Here is a 22773-nt window from a genome sequence, read left to right on the forward strand (position 1 = left end):
TTATTCTGGCTGCTTTACTGAGATAGAGTGCATAGAGGAGAGGCTGGTTTCTGTGATGTGCCAAAAGGTGTCCACAACTCCCTGCAATTTCTTGTAGTCACATGCAACACATGCAGCGCATTTGCCCTGTCAAGCCATTATGTATCTGGATAAAATGCTGTCTATGGGGTGCAGTGATAAAAATTGGTAAGGGTTACTTAGCAATAAATATGCATCATGCCTCATTTTGTGGAACAGTCCAGCAGGAAGTACAGTTCTAATAAATGGTGACTAGAACTACAGTAGTCAGACCCTTCGGCCTAAAATATCGTGACAACATTTTAACCTACCTAACATCAATCTAACCCTTCCTTCCTACATAGCTCTCAATTCTTTGATGATCCATGTGCTTATCTAAGAGCATCTTAAATACCCCAAATGTACCATCACCCCTGGCTGAGCATTCCACACACCCAACACTTTCTATACAAAAATAATCTACCCCTGCAACCTGCCCCCCGCCATAGTTCCGCCAATCACTTTAAACTGATAGCCCCTCATTTTAGCAATTTGCACACTGGGAAAAAGTCTCTGGTTATCCATTCAATCTATGCCCATTATCATATTCTACTCCTCTCTATTAAACCACCTCTATCCTCCTTCAATCCAAAGAAAAAAGTAATAGCTCGCTCAAACTTTCCTCATAAAATCTCTCCAATCCAGGCAGCATCCTGGTAAATCTCCTCTGCACCCTTTCCAAAGCTTCGAACGGCTTTTCTTTGAACTGACCAGAATTGAATACAATACTCCCAAGTGTGGTCTAACCAGTGTTTTATAAAACTGCAACATTATCTCATGGCTCTTGAACTCAAACTTTCAACTAATGAAGGCTAACACATCATACACCTTCTTAACCACCCTGTTAACTTGCACAGCAAGTTCAATTTCAGATAAAATACAATTTGCATTTCTACATATTTAATACTTGATAAATTAAACAAATAAAATGCTGGAGGAACTCAGCAAGTCAGGGAGCAACTATAGAAAGGAATGAATAGGTGATGTTTTGGGCCAGTCTTGGCCTGAAACAAAGACAGTTTATTCCTTTCCAGAGATGCTACCTAACCTGCTGAGATCAGTCTGGATTTTAAGATTTGCAGAATCTGTGTTTTTGGCAAAGCCTGCACTTTACATCCATTTCTAATTGCCCGTGAGAAGGGAAGGGAGAGAGCCCTCCATGAACAGCTCCAGTCCTGGTGAAGATGTCCCCCTGCAAAGAAACACTGGCCGCATTATTCCAAGACAAGATGGTGTGCAGCTTGGAGGGGAATCCATGGGCAACAGTATTGCCAGGCACCTTTCTGAAGGTGGTAGTCATTGAGATTTGACATTGGGTCTTCAGTATGGCTGTTTTTCCCACAAATACAGAAAACCAACAAGAGGATTGTCAAAAGCACAGAAGCAGTTGGAGTAGAAGCATACAATTGCACAACTCACCTTTGCATTCACTATCTTGGTGGGCAAACACATCCCATCAATGCAGATTCTGTCTTGCCCACATGGAGTCCCATCTCCCCAGAGGAGGCTTCCATTTCTGGTGTGACACTCGGGCTTATCCTCGATCCTGCACCACAGCTGAGAGCACACGTCGGAGTCCGATGTGTTCGGACAGTGTCTGTACTCCTCTCCAAAGATCTGCTGGCATTGTGTGTCCAAGTCATACACCTGCCCTGGCAGCTCGGTGGGCAACGAGACCGATTTAGCAGGGGTGTCCAGCAGGCAGTCTCCTGTCAATGAGATTGGCAACACTAGGATCAGGCAAATTTTCTTTTAAACCTTGCTTCTTCTTCAATGAAAACCTTGCTTCTTCACAAGACCCGTGTATTATGGTCTTATTGAGGGATAATAAATCAGCTATGATGGAATGGCAGAGTATACTGGATGGGCCAAGTGGTTTAATTCTGCTTCTATGTCTTATGGAGAAAGTAAATATTTTAGTGTATTCTAACTGGTCAAATCTGTTTGGTTCAAAAGTTTTGGGTTATATTGCTGTAGACTTCAATTCTGCTTAATGTCCTTCTTCTGTTACATTTGATCTCTATTCCAATGTCAAAAGGAAACATTTTTTATTTTTTTTAAAATTTATATATTTAGAGATAAAGCATGGTGACAGGCCCTTCTGGCCCAATGAGCCTGCGATGCCCAATTATACCCATGTGACTAATTAATCTACTAACCGGTATGTCTTTGGAATGTGGGAGGAGACCCAGAGTACTCAGAAGAAACACACGCAGTCTTGGGGAGAACATACAAATTCCTTACAGGCAGCAGAGGGAATTGAACCGGGGTCACTGGTGCTGGTAATAGCGTTATGTTAACTACTATGCTACAATCAGAACTGGAAAAAAGATGAGAAGTCAGAGTAAGAAGTTGGGGAGGAGAGGAAGAAATACAAGGTGGTAGGTGATAGGTGAAACCGGGAGAGGTGAGGTATAAAGTAAAGAACTGGGAAGTTGATTGGTGAAAGAGATAAAGGACTGGAGAAGGGAGAATCTGATAGAGGACAGAAGACCATGGAAGAAAGAGAAGGGGGAGGCGCACCAAAGGGAGGTAATGGGCAGGTAAGGAGATAAGGCGAGAAAGGAAAACGGGAATAGGGGAATGGTGAGAGGCGGCAGTAATTACCGAAAATTAGAAAAGTTAATGGAAAGTTTAATAAGATCAATTGTATCATTTCAGCCAACCCATCAGGGTGAAATGGAATTAACTGGGGACCAGGAAGCCCATCAGAATTCTAAAACTAGTTGTCAATTGGGTGGGCTGAATTCAGCCTAGAATTATCAAACAATTACCTATTCCATCACATTTTCAATATTTATAGGAGAATAAGTGTTCAACCATTGTGCACAAACTGTTCACAGTAAACTGGCCACCTGTGTCTCCACCAATTAATGGTATTGATTCAAAAAAAGACTTTCCTCCCCCTCTGTCTGTTAATCTCATCCAATAAGAATCTAATAAAAGATCTAAGGACTTCTAATGCAAGGGGAAACAATTCCAGAGGTTAAGTACACCAAATGTGGTCTAATATTTGGCATGTTTAAAATTCAGAAGTGTCAATAATTATCTGGAAGAAGAAAGTTTGATTTTGGATCTCTCTTTGACAAAGTGTCTCTCGAATTTCCATAAGACCATAAGGCATAGGTCCAGCATTAGGCTATTTGGCCCACTGAGTCTGTTCTGACACTTGATCACAGCAGGTTCATTATCCCCCTCATTCTCCTGCCTTCTCTCCATAACCTTTGACATGCTTACTCAGCAAGAAACTATTGTGTTAATCTCCATTTTAAATATTACTCAATGACTTGGGCTCCACAGCCACCTGTGGCAATGAATTCCAGAGTCACCACCTTCTGGCTAAATAAATTCCTCCTCAGCCCTGTTCTAAAGGAATGCCCCTATATTCTGAGTCTGTGCCCTCTGGTCCTAGACTCCCCCCACTATAGGAAACATCCTCTCCACGTCCACTCTAGGCCTTTCAATATTCGATAGGTTTCAATGAGATCACCCCTCATTCTTCTAAACTCCAGTGAGTACAGGCCAAAAATCATCAAGCACGCCTCATTGTTAACCCTTTCATTCCCAGGATCATTCTCATGAACCTCCTCTGGACCTTCTCCAATACCAGCACATCTTTTCTCAGATAAGGGGCCTAAAACTGCTTACAATGCTCCAAGAGAGGTCTGATCAATGCCTTATATAGCCTTAGATCTGGGTGCAGGTCGATGGGATTAGGCAGGAGGCTAGACTTGCATCATTAAATGGGCCAAAGGGCTTGTTACTGTGCTGTGGTGCTCTATGACTCTATAAATGCTCCAACTCCTTCATGTGCCTTATTTTGTTACCACCAACATTTCAGTCCAAAGCTGACATAATATCTGGTGAAGGTCCTTGTTTTTTTAATGCAAGCGCAATGTCATTAAAACTTGTGTCAATACATAAATAAAAGCCTGCAAGTGACAGCAGAAGGCCATTTGGTCCCTCATGTCTGCTCTAGCCATCAAGATCACAACTGACCTCCATAAATTCTGTTGTATTTCTATATTTTCCTGTAAATACTTGCAAGAAAATGAATCTCAAGGTAGCATATGGTGACATATACATGCTTTGATAATAAATTTACTTTGAACTTTGACTTGTATCTTACTGCAATTAAATTTTTTAAAAATAATATTGCACTGTACTGCTCCAACAAAACAACACACTTCACAACATATTAAACCAGATTCTGACATAGCATCATAGGGCATGATTGCACTAAAATTTGCCTCTGCATATTTTAGCAAAGCCGCTGACCAGTTTAAAATACACCAGCTAATAATTTTCACATAAATAGCAGAGGAAAGAATTTCAGACACAACACTTCAAACATTCAAAGGCCATCAGTGTAAGGTCAGGATCTAGAATTGGAAGAGTTTCTTCAAAGAACTTGCAGACAAATATATCTGGTGTCAAATGCACAAGAACATCAAAATTAAATATTGATTTCTCTAACCCAGTAATTTCTCCCCCCTCCATCTTCTTTCTTTTTCCATTCCTCATTCTAACTCCACTCTTACTCCTTCATTTCTCCTCACTTGTCTATCACCTCCCCCGGTGTCCCTCCTCTTTCCCTTCCTTCCACGGTCCACTCTCCTCACCCATCAGATTCCTCCTTCTTTAGCCCTTTACCTTTTCCATGTAACATCTCCCAGCTCCTAACTGCATCTTCCCTCCCCCAACCACCCACCTTCCCCCTCACTTGGCTTCACCTTCCAGCTTGTATCCTTCTATTCCCCCCACCATTTTATTCTGTCTTTCCCTGCCTTCCTTTCCACTCCTGATGAAGGGTCTCGACTTAGAACATCAAGTTTTTATTCCCCTCCATAGATGCTGAGCTCCCCCAGCATTTTGCGTGCTACTTATTCATCAACTTGCTCTTCTGTACAATTCTCTACATACGCCACCCCACCCCATCAGGGCAGAAGATACAAAAGCCTGAGAGCACAGACCACCAGGCTCAGGATTCTTCTATCCCACTATTATTAGACTTGTCAAGGTACCCCTTGTATAAGATAGACTTGACCTTGTGATCTTGCACTTTATCACTATACTTTTTCTGTAGCTGCAACACCGTTCTGCACTGTTGTTGTACTCCCTCAATGGCTCTGGGTGCTCTGGTTCCCTCCCACAGCCCAAAGACATGCTGGTTAGTAGGTTCGTTGGTCATTGCAAACTGTCCTGTGGTTAGGTTAGGGTTAAATAGCGGGGTTGCTGAGAGGTACAGCTCGAAGGGCCGGAAAGGCTTATTCTGCGCTGTTTCTCTAAATAAATGGTTTGATCTGCATGAACAGTAGGTAACATAAGCCTTTCACAAAGAGCAGCCTATCTATTCAAAGAAATTTTATAATTGAAGTACAAGCATGAGATTCATTTTCTTGTAGGCATACTTAATAAATTAGCCATAATAGAATCTGCATCTACCAAATTGGATGTGATTATGTTTTGCAGCAAGTTTTATTTCTCTAGTTTCAGCTACCAGCTGTCAGTCAGGAAAATAAATAGAATTCAATAGGAAACCATGAGAGACTGCAGACACTGGAAATCTGGAGCAACATACACATACTGGAAGAATACAGCTTGATCAAGCAGCATCTGTGGGGGCAGTTCTCAATGCCCCAGAAATCGTTTTACAAGGACTCATGCACAGTCTGGACCCAGAACAATTCCTTTCGCTTCTCAGGCACTGCTCAACCCAGTGGGTCCCTCCAGCACATGGCCTCATTCAATCGAAGTTTGAAACTATGACAAGTGTTTACCAACACAAACCACCACATGGTTAACAATGCTTGGAGAATTTGCAATTAATACAACAACTTTAACTGTCAACACGTGCAAAATGCTGGAGGTACTCAGCAGGTCAGGCAGCATCTATGGAGGGAAATAAACAGTCACCGTTTCAGGCTGAGACCCTTCAGCAGGACACAAAGTGCTGGAGGAACCCAGCAGGTCAGGCAGCCTCTGGAACAGAATGAACTGTCACTGTTTCAGGCTGAGACCCCTGCGTTTATTTGTGTGTTTAATTGACAAGTTTTGTTTGGTTAATTTCCCCCCTCCATGTGCATACCTGCAGTTAAAAAAAACCCATGTTGGCTGTAAAATACAGACTCTAATCAATAAAAATGGAGACGTCACATTGGAATTTAAAACAGACTCCATGGAAGCTACATGTCAAAATAGAGAAAACACACGCATCACCGAAGATTAGAGGACTGTTCCACCATTCACTTACCGTGACCATTGTCAAAGAATTCCGTAACATGAAATGCACTACAGGGAGACCAGGGCAGACTGTTGTTGAGTCGAATGAACAATGGGGCCATCACATGGTTTAACTTCATCTGGCCAAACAGCTTATCACATGCCTTTGAGTCGTCATGAGGCATATTCAATTCATGACCTGTCAGCATCAAAAATAATGACATTCAAATTCAGACCTAAAGAGCTAAAGATATAATTATTTCAGAATTTTGTCATGCTCTATATACAATCTGGATGAACTTTGACTACTATCAGCAAATAATTAAACTGGAAAAAATTACCAAATGTTGCAATCTTTTAAAACTAGCAAGGACGTGAGGTGGTGGGGGAAGGGAGGGGAGATGTCAGAGGTACGTTTTCCATGCAGAGTGTGGTAGGTGCACGGAGCATGCTGCCCAGAGCAGTGGTAGAGGCAGATACATTAGAGATATTTAAAAGACTTGTAGATAGACACATGGATGATAATGAAATGGAGGACTATGTAGGAGGAAAGGGATAAATTGATCTGAGAGTAAATTAAAAAGTCAGTTATATGGGAGGGAAGGGTTAGATTGATCTTAGAGATGTTTAAAGGGTCAGAACAACATGGGCCAAAGGGCCTGTACTGTGCTGTTCAGATCGATGATAGGATGGCATGGTAGTGTAACAGAACATAGCCTTCCATTTATCTATAATCCATGTGCTTACCCAAGAGTTTCTTAAATGTCCTTAATGTGTTTGCTTCCATTACCACCTCTGGCTGTGCGTTCCGCACACCCACCACTCTCTGTGTAAAGGAAAAATTGCCTCTGACATCCTCTCCTGTACTTTCCTCCAATCCCCTTAACATTATGCCCCTCATATTAGCCATTTCAGCCCTGGAAAGCAGTCTCTGGTGTCCAAGAAGTCTATGCCTCATCATCCTGAGTACATTGATCAAGCCACCTTTTCACTCCAGAGAGAAAAGCCCTAGCTTGCTCAACCTTTCTTCATAAGACAAGCTCTACAATCCTGGTAAATCTCCTCTGCACAGACTCTAAAGCTCCCACAGTAGGTCCACTTGGATGTAATTGAGTAGCATGGGCTCATTGGCCTGTTACCCTGCTGTATCTCTAAGTAAAAGGGAAATAAAGTTTTAGAGAGTGAATTCAACCATTAACAGGACACCATGGAACCAGAGATATTTCCTGCCTAAGACATAAACAGAATTGTTGACTGATGTCATCAGATAAAAAGATATTACCATTGATCCAAGGATAGAATTCCACTCCATTGACTCATTTCCCATTCATCTTTACAGTATAGAATTTCAGATCCAGAAATAATAATGAAATGTATCATTCGATCTATATGTAAACATGTGACCCAGCTATTTGTGATTAATGACTCACTGTTGTACATCAGCAATCAAGAACATCTGTACATTATCTAGCAATTACAAAAGCTACCAAAGTATAATAGCATTTTGACTTCAAGACTATCATCCAGTGAGCCAAGGGTACAGATATCGCAGAGAATTTTGCATTTCCATTGTCGATATTAATGCTGCCTGACCTGCTGAGTTCCTCCAACATTTTGTACTGTATGTGTTCCTTTGCAGTAAGTCCAAATACGTTAGAATCCATGGCACCTCCTCTAGTTAGTACTGATAAAATATACTCAGCATAATAACTTCAGAACAAAAATAGTGTGATAAGAGCTGATGAAGGAAAAACAGGGTTATGTGGGAGAGAAGAGTTAGATTGATATTGGAGTAGGTTAAAGGGTTGGCACACCATCATGAGCCAAAGGACCTGGACTGTGCTGTATGTTCTATGACAGGCACAGTATTGCAGTAGTTAGTGTAATGCTATTACAGTGCCAAATAATGAGATAATCTTAGTATTTTATTGATGATAAGATTAAGAGGCTGCCATATTTTGTTGGCAGAGTCAAGCAAATTAGAATTTGATGACATCAATGAAGCAATGGAAGAAGGAATACACAAGACCGGCATGAAACGTGAAGGGAGGTCTCTGTGCTCAGATTTCAAGACTAGTACCAGTTTACACTGCTGTAAAGTAATATGTCACTGCATCTGCATATTCTTGATCAAAAAAGTGACTAATTCATACATTACTCATGTTACAAAGGCAGCAGCTGAAGTTTCAAGTTTTGATTGCATACAATACTGTGCAAAAGTCTTCGGCACATATACAGTATATAGCCAGGCTGCCGAAGACTTTTGCACAGTACTGCAGTAATTTTATGTTTTGCACTGTACTGCTGCAAATGACCAATGAGAGTGATGATATACCTGATTCTGATATGGGTGTCTATTGTGGTATGACAGTGGGAAGGAGCAGGGAGAGGAGAATCATGGTTGGGAAAAGAGGAAGGGAGTGGGAAGCATCCAAGAGACATTCTGTAATGATCAATAAACCAATTGTTTGGAATCAAATGGTGTCTCAGGGCTGGGTGTATCTGCACCTGCATCACACCTCCCCCGGCCCCTGGTGCTCCATCTCTGCCACCACTTCACCTGCGGCAATCCCCCCCTCACTATTCCCAACATCCTTTGCTCCCACCAGATTTACAAACTCACTCACCACTCCATGTTGACAAGTACAGTACTATGTAAAAATCTTATGCCCATATATTTAGCTAGTGTGCCATAGACTTTTGCACAGGTCTGTACATTGAAACAGTGAAATGTGTTGTTTGTGTTAAGAACTACACACCCAAGGAAGCAGCCCACAAGTGTCGCTGCACATTCGGTGACAACAATCTAGTTAAGATTTAGATTAGATTGTTAAGGTTAAATTAATCTAGTAAAGTTTAAGAACATAGCTCTACTCTGTTATTTGCAGTCCAGAGTCTACTTCTCCGCTGCGTGCTCGAATGCCAGTGACAAGACCCAGGACCGGGTGGGCCCGTGTGAGTAGGAGTCATTGGATCTGCCCAGAGTACAGCTCCCATCATCAGCTATTTTGGGAGTCATCAGAGTCTGATGTTCAATTGGAAGTCCACAAAGAAGCTGGAGGCCTGTTCTGGAGTTGGAGGACGTCTGTGTGTGCGGATGTGTGGGAGGGGAGATGCAGGGGAAGGAGGGAGGAATGGGGTTGGCTTTGCTGTTGTTGTGTTCTTGGCTGTTCTGCCAGCATTGTGGGCATTGTGTTGGTGCTGGAGTGGGTACCGACGCTTGCAGGCTTCCACCATCCCTAGGTGTGTTGGTTATTAATATGAGGGCACATTTCACTGTACGTTTGAATGCACATGTGATACAGAAAAAGAATCTGAATTAGATCTTATTTTGCATAACTTTCAGGCAGTGTTGAAATGAAGTCGAATTGTAAGGCCACTTTTTGAACTGTTCTCAAGCTACCCAACCCAAATTCAATTTGCAAACAAAATGTCCATGTCATACAAAGCCAAAATTGGCGATGGGTGTGTATGACAGTGTCTAATTGGACAAGGAGAATCCTTGAATGGCTAAGCAAGATATCCAGCAAAATACTTATGGCGTCCCAGATGGGAAAGTGGAAGGAAGCCAAATCTCCAAATCTTCTCTGGAGTACAAAACTGGCAATACGCCTAATCTGCTCTTAACAAAGCAACAAAGATATATTTTAAAATAAAAAAGTATAACTTTCAGTGATGAAGTGTAACTAATCCTTTTTGAGAAAAAAAAAGATAAATCCCTTTTGAAAACTAAGTTTGAAATATTGTCTTTCCACCACTGAAGACAAAACAAGTCCAGTCGAGCTGGAGTACTCAGAAGGGATGTGGATAATTATGTTCTGCAAGCCTCTAACCTAATAGCTAACAGATGACAGGCTAACCGTTTGCTAACGGTGGGAATATTGCATCTCTTTGGTAGCAGTCAGGTTAGTGCTACTGTGGGCTATGCATTGTTTACCAGGTAAAAATCAGGGCAATTCTATCAGGGTTCAAGCATCTACTTGTCAGAGACAAGTCACTATTCAAACTCACAATACCATGCTCAGTTTCCCATTGCTTTCATTATAACATCTTGATCCTCACCACTCAATCTTTGCTCAAAAATTTGACTCAAATTTCATTTATAATCAAGGATCAGCTTTATTCACCACAAACAGGAGTAAGTCTGCAGATGCTGGAAATCCAAGCAACACACACAAAATGCTGGAGGAACTCAGCATCTATGGAAAAAATACAGTGCACCACGTACCTGTACATCTACATGGATTAGGAATTTGCTGTGATGTGTTGGTCAAGGTGTGACATACAACACAAGTCAAATACAACAATTAGAAAGAATAAAGAATTAAACAAAAGTTATAGGTTAAAGGACAGATATGGAATAAAATGTACATAAAAGTGTAAATGCTAGCACCTATTTATCATGTAAAAAGCATTATAAAAAGCGGTTTAAAGTGTTTACTGTGCAGTGCAGTGTTTGGGGTAATAGATTGGGGGTGTTGTAGCACATTAGAATGGTTGATCAGATGAACTGCTTTGGGGAAGAAATTTCTAAGATGCCGTGAAGTTTTTGTTTTGCACTTTCTAGAAAGGAGTTTTGCAAAGGGCAGTTTGCTGGGTGGGCATTGTCCACAATGATATTTCGGGTGCCGGCTTTTTATCCTGCAGTGACTGTAGGCTGCAAGCAATGACCTTTTCTGCTGACCTGACAGTTCACTGTAGATTTTGTATGTTGTGAGAGGGTGCTGTACCAAAGCAGACAGTAATGGTTGATCTGAGGTTGCTCTCTGTGGTTGCAGTGTAGAATTGCACCAGTATGTCTGGGGAAGATGGAACTTTACCAACTGCTGCAAGAAAGACATCTTTCCTGTGAATAAGAGGTCAGCTAATTATTTGTACATGAGAAGTGGCAGATGGGACCACTAGCAATTTTAGCTTGCAAAATGGAGATATTCCTTAAAATTTGCTGATCCTAAAATCACATATGGTGCTACCTGCCAACAGATGCCTCAGCCCAATACATTGTGGGCACATCACTCCCCATTATCTGTTGTATCTTCATCAGGCATTGCCTCAAGAAAGCAACACCCATCAAAGTATCTCCACCATCCAAGCCATGTCATCTTTTTTGCACGTATCACGAGGTGCAGAAGCCAGAAGTCCTGCATCACCAGGTTCAAGAACAGCTAATTCCCTTCACCCACTCAGTTCTGAGCCAACCTGCACAACTATATTCACCACCTCAGTACAGCAACACCCACGACCACTTTACACTACAATGGACTTTGCTTTTGACACACACAAAATGCTGGAGGAACTGAGCAGGTATGGAGAGCAGTAAACAGTCAACGTTTCGGGAAGAAGCCCTTCATCAGGACTGCAAAAGTGGATGTGAAGTCAGAGTAAGATGGTGGGTGATAGGTGAATCTGGAAGAGGGAGAGGGGTGAAATAAAAAGCTAGAAAGTTGATTGGTGAAAGAAATACAGGGCTGGAGAAGGGGAAAGCTGGTAGGAGAGGACAGAGACCATAGGAGAAAGGGAAGAGGGAGGAGCAGTAGAGGGAGTTGATGGGCTGGTAAGGTGAGAGAGGGAAATGGGAATGGGGAATGGTGAAGGGGGGGTAAATTATAGGAAGTTCAAGAACCAACTTTCATGCCATCAGGTTGGAGGCTATCCAGACAGAATACAAGATGTTGCTCCTCCAACCAGAGTGTGGCCGCTTTGTGGCAGAAGAGGAGGCCAAGGACTGACAGCCATCTGGGTAGCCTCCAACCTGATGACATGAACAGACACTTCTCGAACTTCTGGTAATTGCTTCACCACCCCCCCCCCCCCCCCCTCACCATTCCTTCTGTTTCTCCCATGGTCTTCTATCCTCTCCTAGCAGATTCCCCCTGCAACAACCCTTTATCTCTTTTACCTATCAGCTTCCCAGTTCTTTACTTCACTCCTCCCCCTCTCTGGGTTTCACCCATCACCTACCACCTTGTGGTTCTTCCTCCCCTACCCCCACCTTCCTGCTCTAGCATCTCATCTTTTTTATTCCCAGTCTCAATAAGGGTCTCAGCCCAAAATGTCAACTGTACAGATGCTGTGGTCCTTCTGCCAATCACCTTAGTTCCAAGCTCTCTTGTTCTCAACCTTTTCCACCAACTGAGGTACTGCCTGGATAATTCATAAGCAGTGACAACAGGACAACAAACTGATCATCTAAAAGCCCACTCTACTGATGATCAGAATGGAGTTCCATCATTCGATACAAACTATATCACCTCACCAGTCTGAAATGTCCTTCTACAAGTTTGCATTTGACCTACTGTTATATTTCACATCCTTGAGGATCGTCAACTTTTTGTGGTAGGGAGCCTTCTGTGTTTCGGAGAACCTGACAGCAATGCTGTCAGTAGTTTAGCCTTCTGGTGCTTAGTCCCTGGTAGTGCTACCCATGACAGTAAGGTCAAAGGGGAGGTTTCAGACAGAATGATCCAACCTTAAAGCTGATGGAATATGATGACACATCCCAATGGCAGTGAAGGCAAAGGAAGACTGCAGCCATTCGCCTTGCACTCCATGTCACCGGACCTTGACCCCAATCAAGGGCCGCGTGATGGCTGCCCGGGCATCAGCCTCCCCATGTTAAGCAAGGTTACACTCAGGCATTCTCCATTAAGGGTACCACACTAACATCCCAAAGCAGAATGTATGGATCCTGAATTGGCCTTTACAGCCTCAAGGACACAACAACAGACAACTCCTTAAGAGAAGAGCATACTCAGGAGATCGAAAAACTACTGTTATACACTCAGTGGCCACCTAATTACACACATCTGCTTGCTAATGAAAATATCTAATCAGCCAATCATGTGACAGCAACTCAATGCATAAAAGCATGCAGACATAGTCAGGAGGTTCAGTTGCTGTTCAGACCAAACATCAGAATGGGGAAGGAATGTGATCTAAGTGACTTTGACCGTGGAATGATACTTGATTATAGATGGGCTGGTTTGAGCATTGCAGAAATTGCTGATCTCCTGGGATTTTCATATACAATAGGTTCTAGAGCAAGAGTTCCCAAACTGGAATCCACAGACCCCTTGATTAATGGGAAGGCTCCTTGGTTAATGTTAATGAGAGAGGTCAGAGGAGAATGCCCACACTGCTTCAAGCTGACAGGAATACGACAGCAACTTTAATAACCACGTGTTACAACACTGGTATGCAGAAGAGCATCTCTGAATGCATAACGTATTGAACCTTGAAGTGGATGGGCTACAGCAGCAGAAGATCATGAACACACACTCAGTGGCCACTTTATTAGGCAAGAAGGTACCTAATAAAGTGACCACTGAGTGTGTTTTAGCTTGAAGGTTTACATTTTCTGCAATTACTAAACTTTTGATATGTCCAATTTTACTCTTCTGCTTCTAAGGGAAATCACTACAGATATTCCTGTGTTTCTAATACAGCCATAGCTTCACTACAGTTCTGATAATGTGGTTCTCTAAAGAAAGAATTAAGTATTTTGCTTCTGCATGTTGGAGTTCCTCCCCCTTCCTTTTCAGTCCTGATGAAGATTCTTGTCATGAGTCGCTGACTGCCTATATTCCCTTCATGGATGCTGCCTGACCTGCCGAGCTCCTCCAGCATTTTGTGTGCGTTGCTTTGTTTCTGCAACTGCTTGGTACCACTGGACCCAGACTTAAGGTCAAAAGAGAGGAACTGTCCCAGTGCAATGGTTTTCCACTTTAAGAACTCTCCTGCACAGGTCTCCTGTCATTGTGAGATATGATGGCCAACCAACACACAACTGCCTTGCCTGCTTGAATCTGAAATAAAACATATCTCAAGGTCTACTTCTAAAACAGTTAAAAAGTATTTGTAGAGAAATATTTGGCACCTTATTAGCATTACTCTGCAATTACCTAATCTACAGTATAATGCTCAACAGCTGAATGATGTAACATTGCAATGCAAATCCTTTTATCAGCACTATGCTATGTCCTTGCAAGGCATAGGCATTGGCAGTGTGATGAACACAATGTGTTTTTCAGCAATGAAGCCAGTTCCTTGGATTATGGTAGCCCAGCAGTTAAGTTATTGGAACAGTATCTCAAAACCTAGGTGACCTACTGTAGATGATAAATCTTACTTTAACTTTGACCAATCAAGAGATCAACAATCCCCATCTTGGCAGTGAGGAAATCTGAATTCCAATAATTACATAAATCTGGAATTAATAAGATAGGATCAGTAACCAAGAAAATCACTGGACTGTTGCAAGAACCAATGCTTCACTAATATGCTGAATGCAAGGAAATAGCCAGATGTACATGATTCTGTCTCAACAGTGGAAATACAATAATATGCAACTAGCTTAGGCACATACATAGCTAGGGAGTCTACCTCTTCTGCCCTGTACTATAGTAATTTTACGCAGCACTGTACTGTTGCTGCTTCTGCAAAAAAAAAAAAAAACAATTTCTTGATATATGTGAGTGATGATAAACCTGATTCTGATATGGGTCTCTATTGTGGACTGAGAGTGGGAAGGGGACAGGGAGAGGGGAATCATGGTTGGGAAAAGGGGAAGGGAGAGGGAAACACCAGAGTGACAATCTATAATGATCAATAAACCAATTGCTTGGAATCAAATGACCTTACCTGGTGTCTCAGGGCTGGGTGTGTCTGCATCGGCACCACCTACTGCCGCCACTAGCACTCCTTCTCTGCCACCTGTCCCAGACCACTCCCAACATCCATTGCTCCCGCAAGATATAGAAACTCACTCTGGTCCACGTTGACCATTACAGTACTATGCAAAAGTCTCAGGCATCCTAGCTATATATAGGTGCCTCAGACATTTGCACAGTACTGTTGTTTGGATCCTAATGAAGGGTCTCAGCCTGAGAAGTCTCCTGACCTGCTGAGTTCCTCCAACATTTTGTATGTGTTACTGTTAACTCACTTCTGAATGGCCCAGGAAGCCATTTCAGGAGGAAGAGTGTGTGGACAATAAAGGGTTGCACTAGTCAGCAATCTGTTGAGGTCAGTAACATATCAGTATTTTTGGTATTTCAGTTAACCTACATGTCCAACTCTCACCTTCCACCTACAAGAGGTTAGCAATCAACATTATGGAATTATTATTGGGCCGTAATATTTTGCTGCACAAGAAGATAAGGAGGTGAAATGTGGATATCAGAATGGTATAGGACCTGGTAAAGACACAATCAGGCCACATGGCTGGGAAGTTGGAATATGGATATGTTGAAAGCTCGAATATTATGGGCACTGGCCTCCATGGCATCGAGGATATCTTCAAAAGATGATGCCTCAAAAAGGTGACATCTATCATTAAGGACACGTCACCCAGGACAAACACAACTGATAATAATTAAAAACAGTTCACTCTAAGCACAGTGTAATGTCTAATGGCCACACGAGGTGCAGAAGATGACCGCTAGTTAGAAAACATTTACCAACAGTCTCTTGCTCCAATTAAGTGGCTTATTGTCCCAAATAAGTAAATGGAATCCCAGCTAGTTCTTCAATTAGTTTTTGTTCTTTAAGAGTTGTCCCAAATAAGTAGCTGTCCTGATTAACTAATGGCCCAATTAACCAAATCCGAAGTATAGTTCATTGTAATTTATAGTTTGTTTGTGTGCATTGCAATATACTATTGCCACAAAGTAATATACGTCATGGCACATGCCAGTGATACGAAACCTGATTCTGAGCCCCAGGTAGAATGCAGTTCCTCACCCTAGGCCAATGCAACTGAGCTATCAGCAAAATCAAAGCTGGCTAGCACACACAAAGTGCCAGAGGAACTCAGCAAGTCAGACAGCATCTATGAAGAGGAATAAAGAGCCAATGCTTCAGGCCAAGACCCTTCACTGGGACTGGAAAGGAAGGGGGCAGAAGCCAGAAAGCTGGTTAGCCAGGTGGAAGGAAGCTGTGAAATGCTTACAGGGTTGAGGGGAGTAGAGATGTATCTTAAGCTTAGCGCCTGGGTAAGTGCCTCCCACTGGAGAAGATTTTTACCTGACTGTGTTCAATATCTAGTTCTCTAAACAAAAATGTGAGCATTACACCAAATTTTATTTTTAGCAAGCGTATAGTTCCTGAACCAGATTGCTTTCATTCTGATTTATCATTGGGCCAAAGAGAAGTTGATGGAATTGATTAAGTATAGAGAGCATCAGTAGAACAGGAAAAGGCCACTCAGCCAACTATGTCAGTGTTGAGGATGATACCAACTTAAACAAATCCCATAGTCTATTTCCCTCCAACTCATATGTCTGTCTAAATACATTGTGTTGTATCTGTTTTCATCAACTCCCTAGCATTGGGCTCCAGATCCCTATAAAGCCACTTGCTTCTCAAATCTTCCAAATTCTCCCTTTCACCTTTAGTCTCTGCTTATATACATTGATTATATACACATAAATGGAAACTACTAGTGAATAATGACAGTAAAATAAATAAAAACAATGACAGACAGACAAGCAATCGAATTTTATGAGAAACTGTGTGCCCCTGTGCACACACACAAATGCAGTGTTTCCAGGAGGTGCTTGTCTGCAAAGGTGTGAAGCCCACATGGTCACGGGGAGATCGTACAAACTCCTTACGGACAGCGGTGGGAATCAAACCCCGATCACTGGCGCTGTACTAGTGTTATGCTAACCGCTATGCGCCCATGCCCATGAAGACAGGTGATGCAGAGCACCCCTCATTGGGCCCAAAGACAGCAACAATGCCCAGGATTGTTCTGTTGAGGTCATTAAAACATGCAATCACAGTTTCCCCACACACCACCCCCTTCACATGCTGAAGAACCTGAGCTCAGTTAATATACATTTAACAGATAGTCCACAGTTATATCCAAATTTGCTGCTGATTGCGAGTTCCACTATACCTAGTTCATGTGCGGTGGTGTAGGCTGCCTGAAGACCATTATCTTCAATCACAGCGCAGCTTCGGCTCTGGTCGCACATGGTGCCAGTGTCCGCCACCCCAAGGGTATCACAGCTCTTGTGGCCACAGATGTCCTGCAAGGAAGGAATCAGAAACAGTTCAAACACACTCCCTCCAAAAGAAAAACTAATGGGCAAAACACCCATGATACATCATGTTTTTCCAGCTGACTCAGTAGTAAATTATTTAGTATCTGTGTGGAATAATTAAGAGTAACGAAAAAATACTACCAACATAAATTCATAAGACATAGGAGCTGAATTAGGCCATTTGGCCCATTGAGCCTGCTCCAATATTCCATCATGACTAATTTATTATCCCTCTCAACCCTATTCTCCTGCCTTCTCCCTGCAGCCTTTCATACCCTTCCTAATTAAGAACCTATCATCCTCAGCTTTAAATATACCTAAAGACTTGGTCTCCACAGATTGCATAGATTCATCACACTCCGGTTGAAGATATTCCTTCCCACCTCCATTCTAAAGGTTATTGAAGCTGTGCCCTCTGGTCCTAGACTCCCCCGCTGCAGGAAGCAAACTCTCCACATCCATTCTATCCAAGCCTTTCAATATTCAATAGATTTCAATGAGATCTCCCTTCAGTCTTCAGCAAGTACAGGCCCAGAGCATTCAAACACTCATAAATTATGCCAAACACTCTCTTATTAATAATGCCATACAACTGATTCATTAATAAAATTTTATTTATTCAAAGATACAGTGCGAAACAGGGCTCTCTGACCCAATGAGCCGCACCACTCAGCAAACAACCGATTTAACCCTCGACTGACCACAAAACAATTTACAATGACCAATTAACCTACTGACAGGTACACCTTTGGACTGAGAGAGGAAAATGGAGGAACTGGAGGTAATCCACACAATCATCAGGAGAACGTACAAACTCCTCACAGACAGCGGCAGAATTGAACTCTGAATTCCGACGCCCCGAGCTGTAACAAACCGCTACGTTACGGTGGCGCCCCAATTCTTTAGTATCTGTCTGGAATAAATGAGAACAACAAAGACTGGTAAATAAATACTACCGATGTAAATGCCAAGTGCCACACAGACTAGGAGTTCCAGTAAAGATGGGAATAAATGTTTAATTAAAAAGTTGCTTTACCATTTAAGTGACACAGTGAGTGATATTTCAATTAAGCCTTTGTGGAATACACTAGCTGGCTGCTGTCACACTCAGTTGTGCTCCCTTTCAAATGTGCAACTTTGCTGGCTGACTGCCAGACAAGTTCTTAGAAAATACAGTTGTGTATCAATCAAATCTACCACTTAAAAAGCACAATGGTAAAATAAAACCCTCATCCAATCAATCTGACATCCTTAAACTTTCAGATTGAGGACAAAAACTCTTCATTTTTAAATTTGGTTTTATGCAAATGCTGTTTATGTACAAAACAAACAAAGAATTCCTAACTTCTAACGAAAGGAACAGAACACCGAGGACTATAGGGATTAAATACTCTGCTTTGGCCAGAACATTTAGGCTTTTCAATCCAATTGCCATTAAGCTGGTCAACTTGCTACAACTTCAAGTAGAACATCCAAATTTCCAAATTTTAGGAAAAAGCACTGTGTCTCAGAATAGAAATTTGTCCTGAAAAGATGCTGCAATGGAATCATCCATTTCAAAGCTTTAAATCTTTAATCTTTGTGTTCCAGTGTGATAATTAGTATTCTGGCATTCATTGGAATGTCTATTTCAGTACATATTTATTCATCAGTATTTTTGCTAAAAGATGTTTTCCAATGTGTAATAATTTGGTTAGTGGTCTATTTGGGACAATTTGGATATTTGTGTACAGTATTTGTCTTTGGGTATTTGTCTCTGTGGGTACATATTTATCGATCAGTTTTTTTGCTAATAGATGTCTTAGAATCTCATTGCAGAAAGGTCACATCTTCTGACTGTTCACCAAATTGCAAGTTAGCCACTTGCTATGAATGTTTATACTCCCTGTCTGTCACGAAGGAAAACTAAATAAGGTTATGGAGCCAGCAGAAGTACAAATCTACTGGCTGCAGTTAATAAATTCTCATAGCCCTCCACAGATCAGGCTCTGAAAAAAAAAATCTAGCAAATGTAGAACTTCTACACTCAGACATTTACCTGTGCATTGACCAGAACCAACACCTTTGCAGAAAACCAGCATGGGGCATTTGCTATTTCACAAGCTCAGAAATAGTCCCACATCTCCTAGCTAAGCAGAGAGTTTAGATAATTATAACCAGGGATGGCATGAGGTGTCTATATAGCTACCCTTGCACTGCAGTTATTAACATCTGGTTGCCTGTAAGATTTTATTTTTAAACATGTCAAAATAAAACTTTGGATTTCCAATGTTTCAATTATATTTCAGATAGGAAAGTGGTTTGGGCTACTGGTCGGTCTCTCAACCCTCCCCCTTAACAAGTCACCTGTCTGTCCTAATCTTAATCCCCGATTCACCTTGAATGAATAAAGGACCATGGCTGATGGTCAGTTCTACACGCTCAGTACAACACAGATTAACTGCAAGCAGCGGGTATTTTTCACAGCCTGTACTGAACTACAGTAGTTCCAACTCATCAGCTCCCTCCCCCAATTCAAGCCTCACAAATCTCTCTACCTGAAGCAAGTCACAAGTATCTGCAGATGCTGGAATCTGGACGAAGACGCAAAACGCTGAAGGAACTCATCTGCTGACAGTCCATTTCCCTCCACAGAAGCTGTCCGACCCACCGAGCTCCTTCAGCGTTTTGCGTCTTCGTCCAGATTCCAGCATCGGCAGTCTCCTGTGTTCAGGTAGAGATGTGTATCCCTACTGAACCGATCGTCCCGTCAACCGCCCTTCCATCACAGAGAGTAGGCGACACTCTGCACCAGCTTCCAGGATAAGTGACTACGGTATTGTGTAGAGCGAGACACCCCAGTGCGTACACTGTGGAAGACATTTCTCCCACAGACGATAATCAGCAGCCAGCTCTACGCGCAATAAACGTATCAGAACCCAACATTTGCGCGGATAATTTCGGCTGTAGTTTTGTCGCCAGATCACCCTCCCGACTTGCGAACTTCCTCGAACTACCAGCCGGGAGCGGTGATCCAGTGGCAGGACTTTGGAGCCCAATCGTCTCCGGGAACGGGATCCTGAAATACGGGAACCCCGCGGGCTCGCCACTGCGAGCGCAGCACTTTTCCCACCCGCTGAACTCCTTCGCCAGCCCCATCTCCCCGTTCTGATCGGACTGCCTCCTCCTGTCACTTCGGGGAGAGTTCAGAGATTCCCGCAGAGAGGAGGGGTTTTGGAGAGAGGGTGGTTGTGGTGGAGAGCTGCGGGTCACTAGAGGAGAGACAGTTGGGTCCAGGGTGCTGCAGAGCTATAGACCGAGAGTGGAATCCCGGGAGAAGCGAAAGAGGGAGATGGGCACCAGAAGTGGAGGAGTCCAGGGTGCGGGAGACATGAGACAAGAGGCAAGAGAAGGAACGGGGTCCCCGGATGGTGGGGAGGAGGGTATCCCGGGAAAAGGGAGATGGACACCAGGAGTGGAGGAGTCCGGATGCAGGAGACGTAAGACAAGGAGCAGGGGGAGGAGTCACCAGAGAGAAGGAGCGAGGTACCAGAATGGTGGAGAGGGAGAAATCCCGGAAAAACGAGATGGGCACTGGAGGAGGAGGAAGTGGTTGGGGTACCCTGGGGTGCTGAAGAGTAGGGGGCTGCAAGGAAGGAGAGAGGCGGGAGAGAGTGTGGACACCGGGAAGAGAGTGGTTCCGGAATACTGGAAAGACAATGATCCCCGGGAAATGGGCACCGGGAGAGAAGGAGCGAGGGGTCCCGGGATGTTGGAGAATGTGCGGTGGGGAAAGGGGAGTTCCGGAGAAGGATGGAGTGTAGCGAAGATAGGGAGAGAAGTGTGTGAGTGTGGTGGTGTTCTCAGAGTACTGGAAAAACGAGGGTCTCAGGAGTGTGGAAACATCGGGGGATCCCAGGAACAGCAGCAACCACGCACCGTTACGCACGCTTTATGACTCGAAATCTGGAGGGGGTAGAGGAGAGGATTATGGTGCCGGGCCGAGTGGACTCCACCAGCCCTCTTTCAACTCACCTGGCGTGGTGAACAGCAGCGCCGTATCGTAGTGCTCGGGGTGCAGGTCGCTGGGCGGGTTGAAGCGACGCTGCCAGGTGCAGAAACGGCGCAGTGTGAGGCCGGCGTTAGCGGAGACGGAGGGGCCCTCCTCGTCGTTCCCCGCCACCAGCACCTTGACCACTACCACGTGCAGCAGGTTCCGGATGCTGGGGTCCCGGTAAAGACCGGCCACCACTGCCATCAGTGTGAGCAGGTAGTGTTCGAGTCCGTCGCCGTGCCGCTTCGCCATCGACGCATCGGCCACCAGTAGCGTCTCCATGAAGCGCGCCTCGGACACGAATCGGCGAGCGCGACCGTCCGGCTCAATATGGGGCGGGCGGAGCACCGGCAGGACGGGAGCCGACGGGCAGCCCCGCCGCTCCAGCCGGTGAGGGCGCCGTAGCGAATGACCATCGGACCGCGGTTCGATCAGGTAGTCGTATCCGCCGGCCGAAAAGGCGCCCCGCATGCCTCCGCATAGGCTGACGGCTGCCCGCGACCCCCGGCTCCCCAGCAGCCCACCCGAGTAAAAGCAGCGGCGGAGAGACGGTTCGTCCCGCTCCCGGGACTCACCCAGGTGCCGCACGCTGAAGCCCGGGGCCAGGAAGCTGGAGTCGGGTACCAGGTGGAGGGTGAAGGGGGGTGCCGAAGGCAAATAGGCGGTAGAGGCGCCGCTCGGCAGCACCGACCAGCTCTGGGCGCTCGTCCCGCCCGTTCAGCTGCACCGGTGTCACCTCGGCCACGCACGGGTCCTGGGTAGCGGGGAGTAGCGGTCGGCCGAGCAGCAGTAGCACTGTCAGGGCGCCGACGAGCGGGGTCAACCTGCTGGGCATGGCCGGGCGAAGGGGAGGGGGCGTGGAGGTTGTGGATGTCAAACTTCAACGCGTAGGACGAGGCGATCGGCGGGCTGGGCGCTAAGCTCCGGCCACTGACTGCTTACAGTGCCGGCACCTCCTTATATACTGTCACCGCCGCCGCCTCCGTGGCCGCGACCCGCGCCCCGCGATCGCCACCGTCCCCGGAGTCGGACTCTTGCGGAGAACTTTCCGCCAATCAGCGGTCGCTTCGCCACGCCCCCACCCACCTTGCTCCCCCTCCCGCTTTTAACTCTTGGGGCGCCGAGGACGAAGTGGGGTAAAGAGAGAGATGAGAGAGAGAGAGAGAGAGACAGTTGGAGGAGGGGGTGGGAGAGATAAGGGATAAGGCAGGACAGCGGGAGAGGAGGGAAGGGAGGGGTAGAGAAGATGGGGAAGGAAGAGGAGAGGGAGGGAGGGGAGAGACGGAGGAGAGATGAGGAAGGGGTGGGGAGATGGGGAAAGGAGTGAGGTTGGGAAAGGAGGAGTGAAAAAGGTAGGGAGGGGAGAGAGAGGGGGAAGGAGGAGAGAGAGGGGAGGGAAGGGGGAGAGAAGGG

General features: G+C 44.5%; 1 protein-coding gene across 1 annotated transcript in view; it reads right to left on the minus strand.

Annotated features, from left to right (window-relative positions):
* The window catches only part of LOC140716751 (A disintegrin and metalloproteinase with thrombospondin motifs 8-like), a 40994-nt gene extending 18641 nt beyond the window's left edge, over window positions 1–22353 (minus strand). The window contains 5 exon segments of the mRNA XM_073029576.1: window positions 1477–1766; window positions 6311–6478; window positions 17180–17317; window positions 21348–22002; window positions 22004–22353. Coding sequence (XP_072885677.1) covers window positions 1477–1766; window positions 6311–6478; window positions 17180–17317; window positions 21348–22002; window positions 22004–22195 — 1443 coding nt within the window. The 5' untranslated portion in view covers window positions 22196–22353.
* Between the last annotated feature and the right edge of the window lie 420 nt (window positions 22354–22773).

This window comes from Hemitrygon akajei, chromosome 26, assembly GCF_048418815.1.
Source record: "Hemitrygon akajei chromosome 26, sHemAka1.3, whole genome shotgun sequence".
Classification (NCBI taxonomy): Eukaryota; Metazoa; Chordata; class Chondrichthyes; order Myliobatiformes; family Dasyatidae; genus Hemitrygon; species Hemitrygon akajei.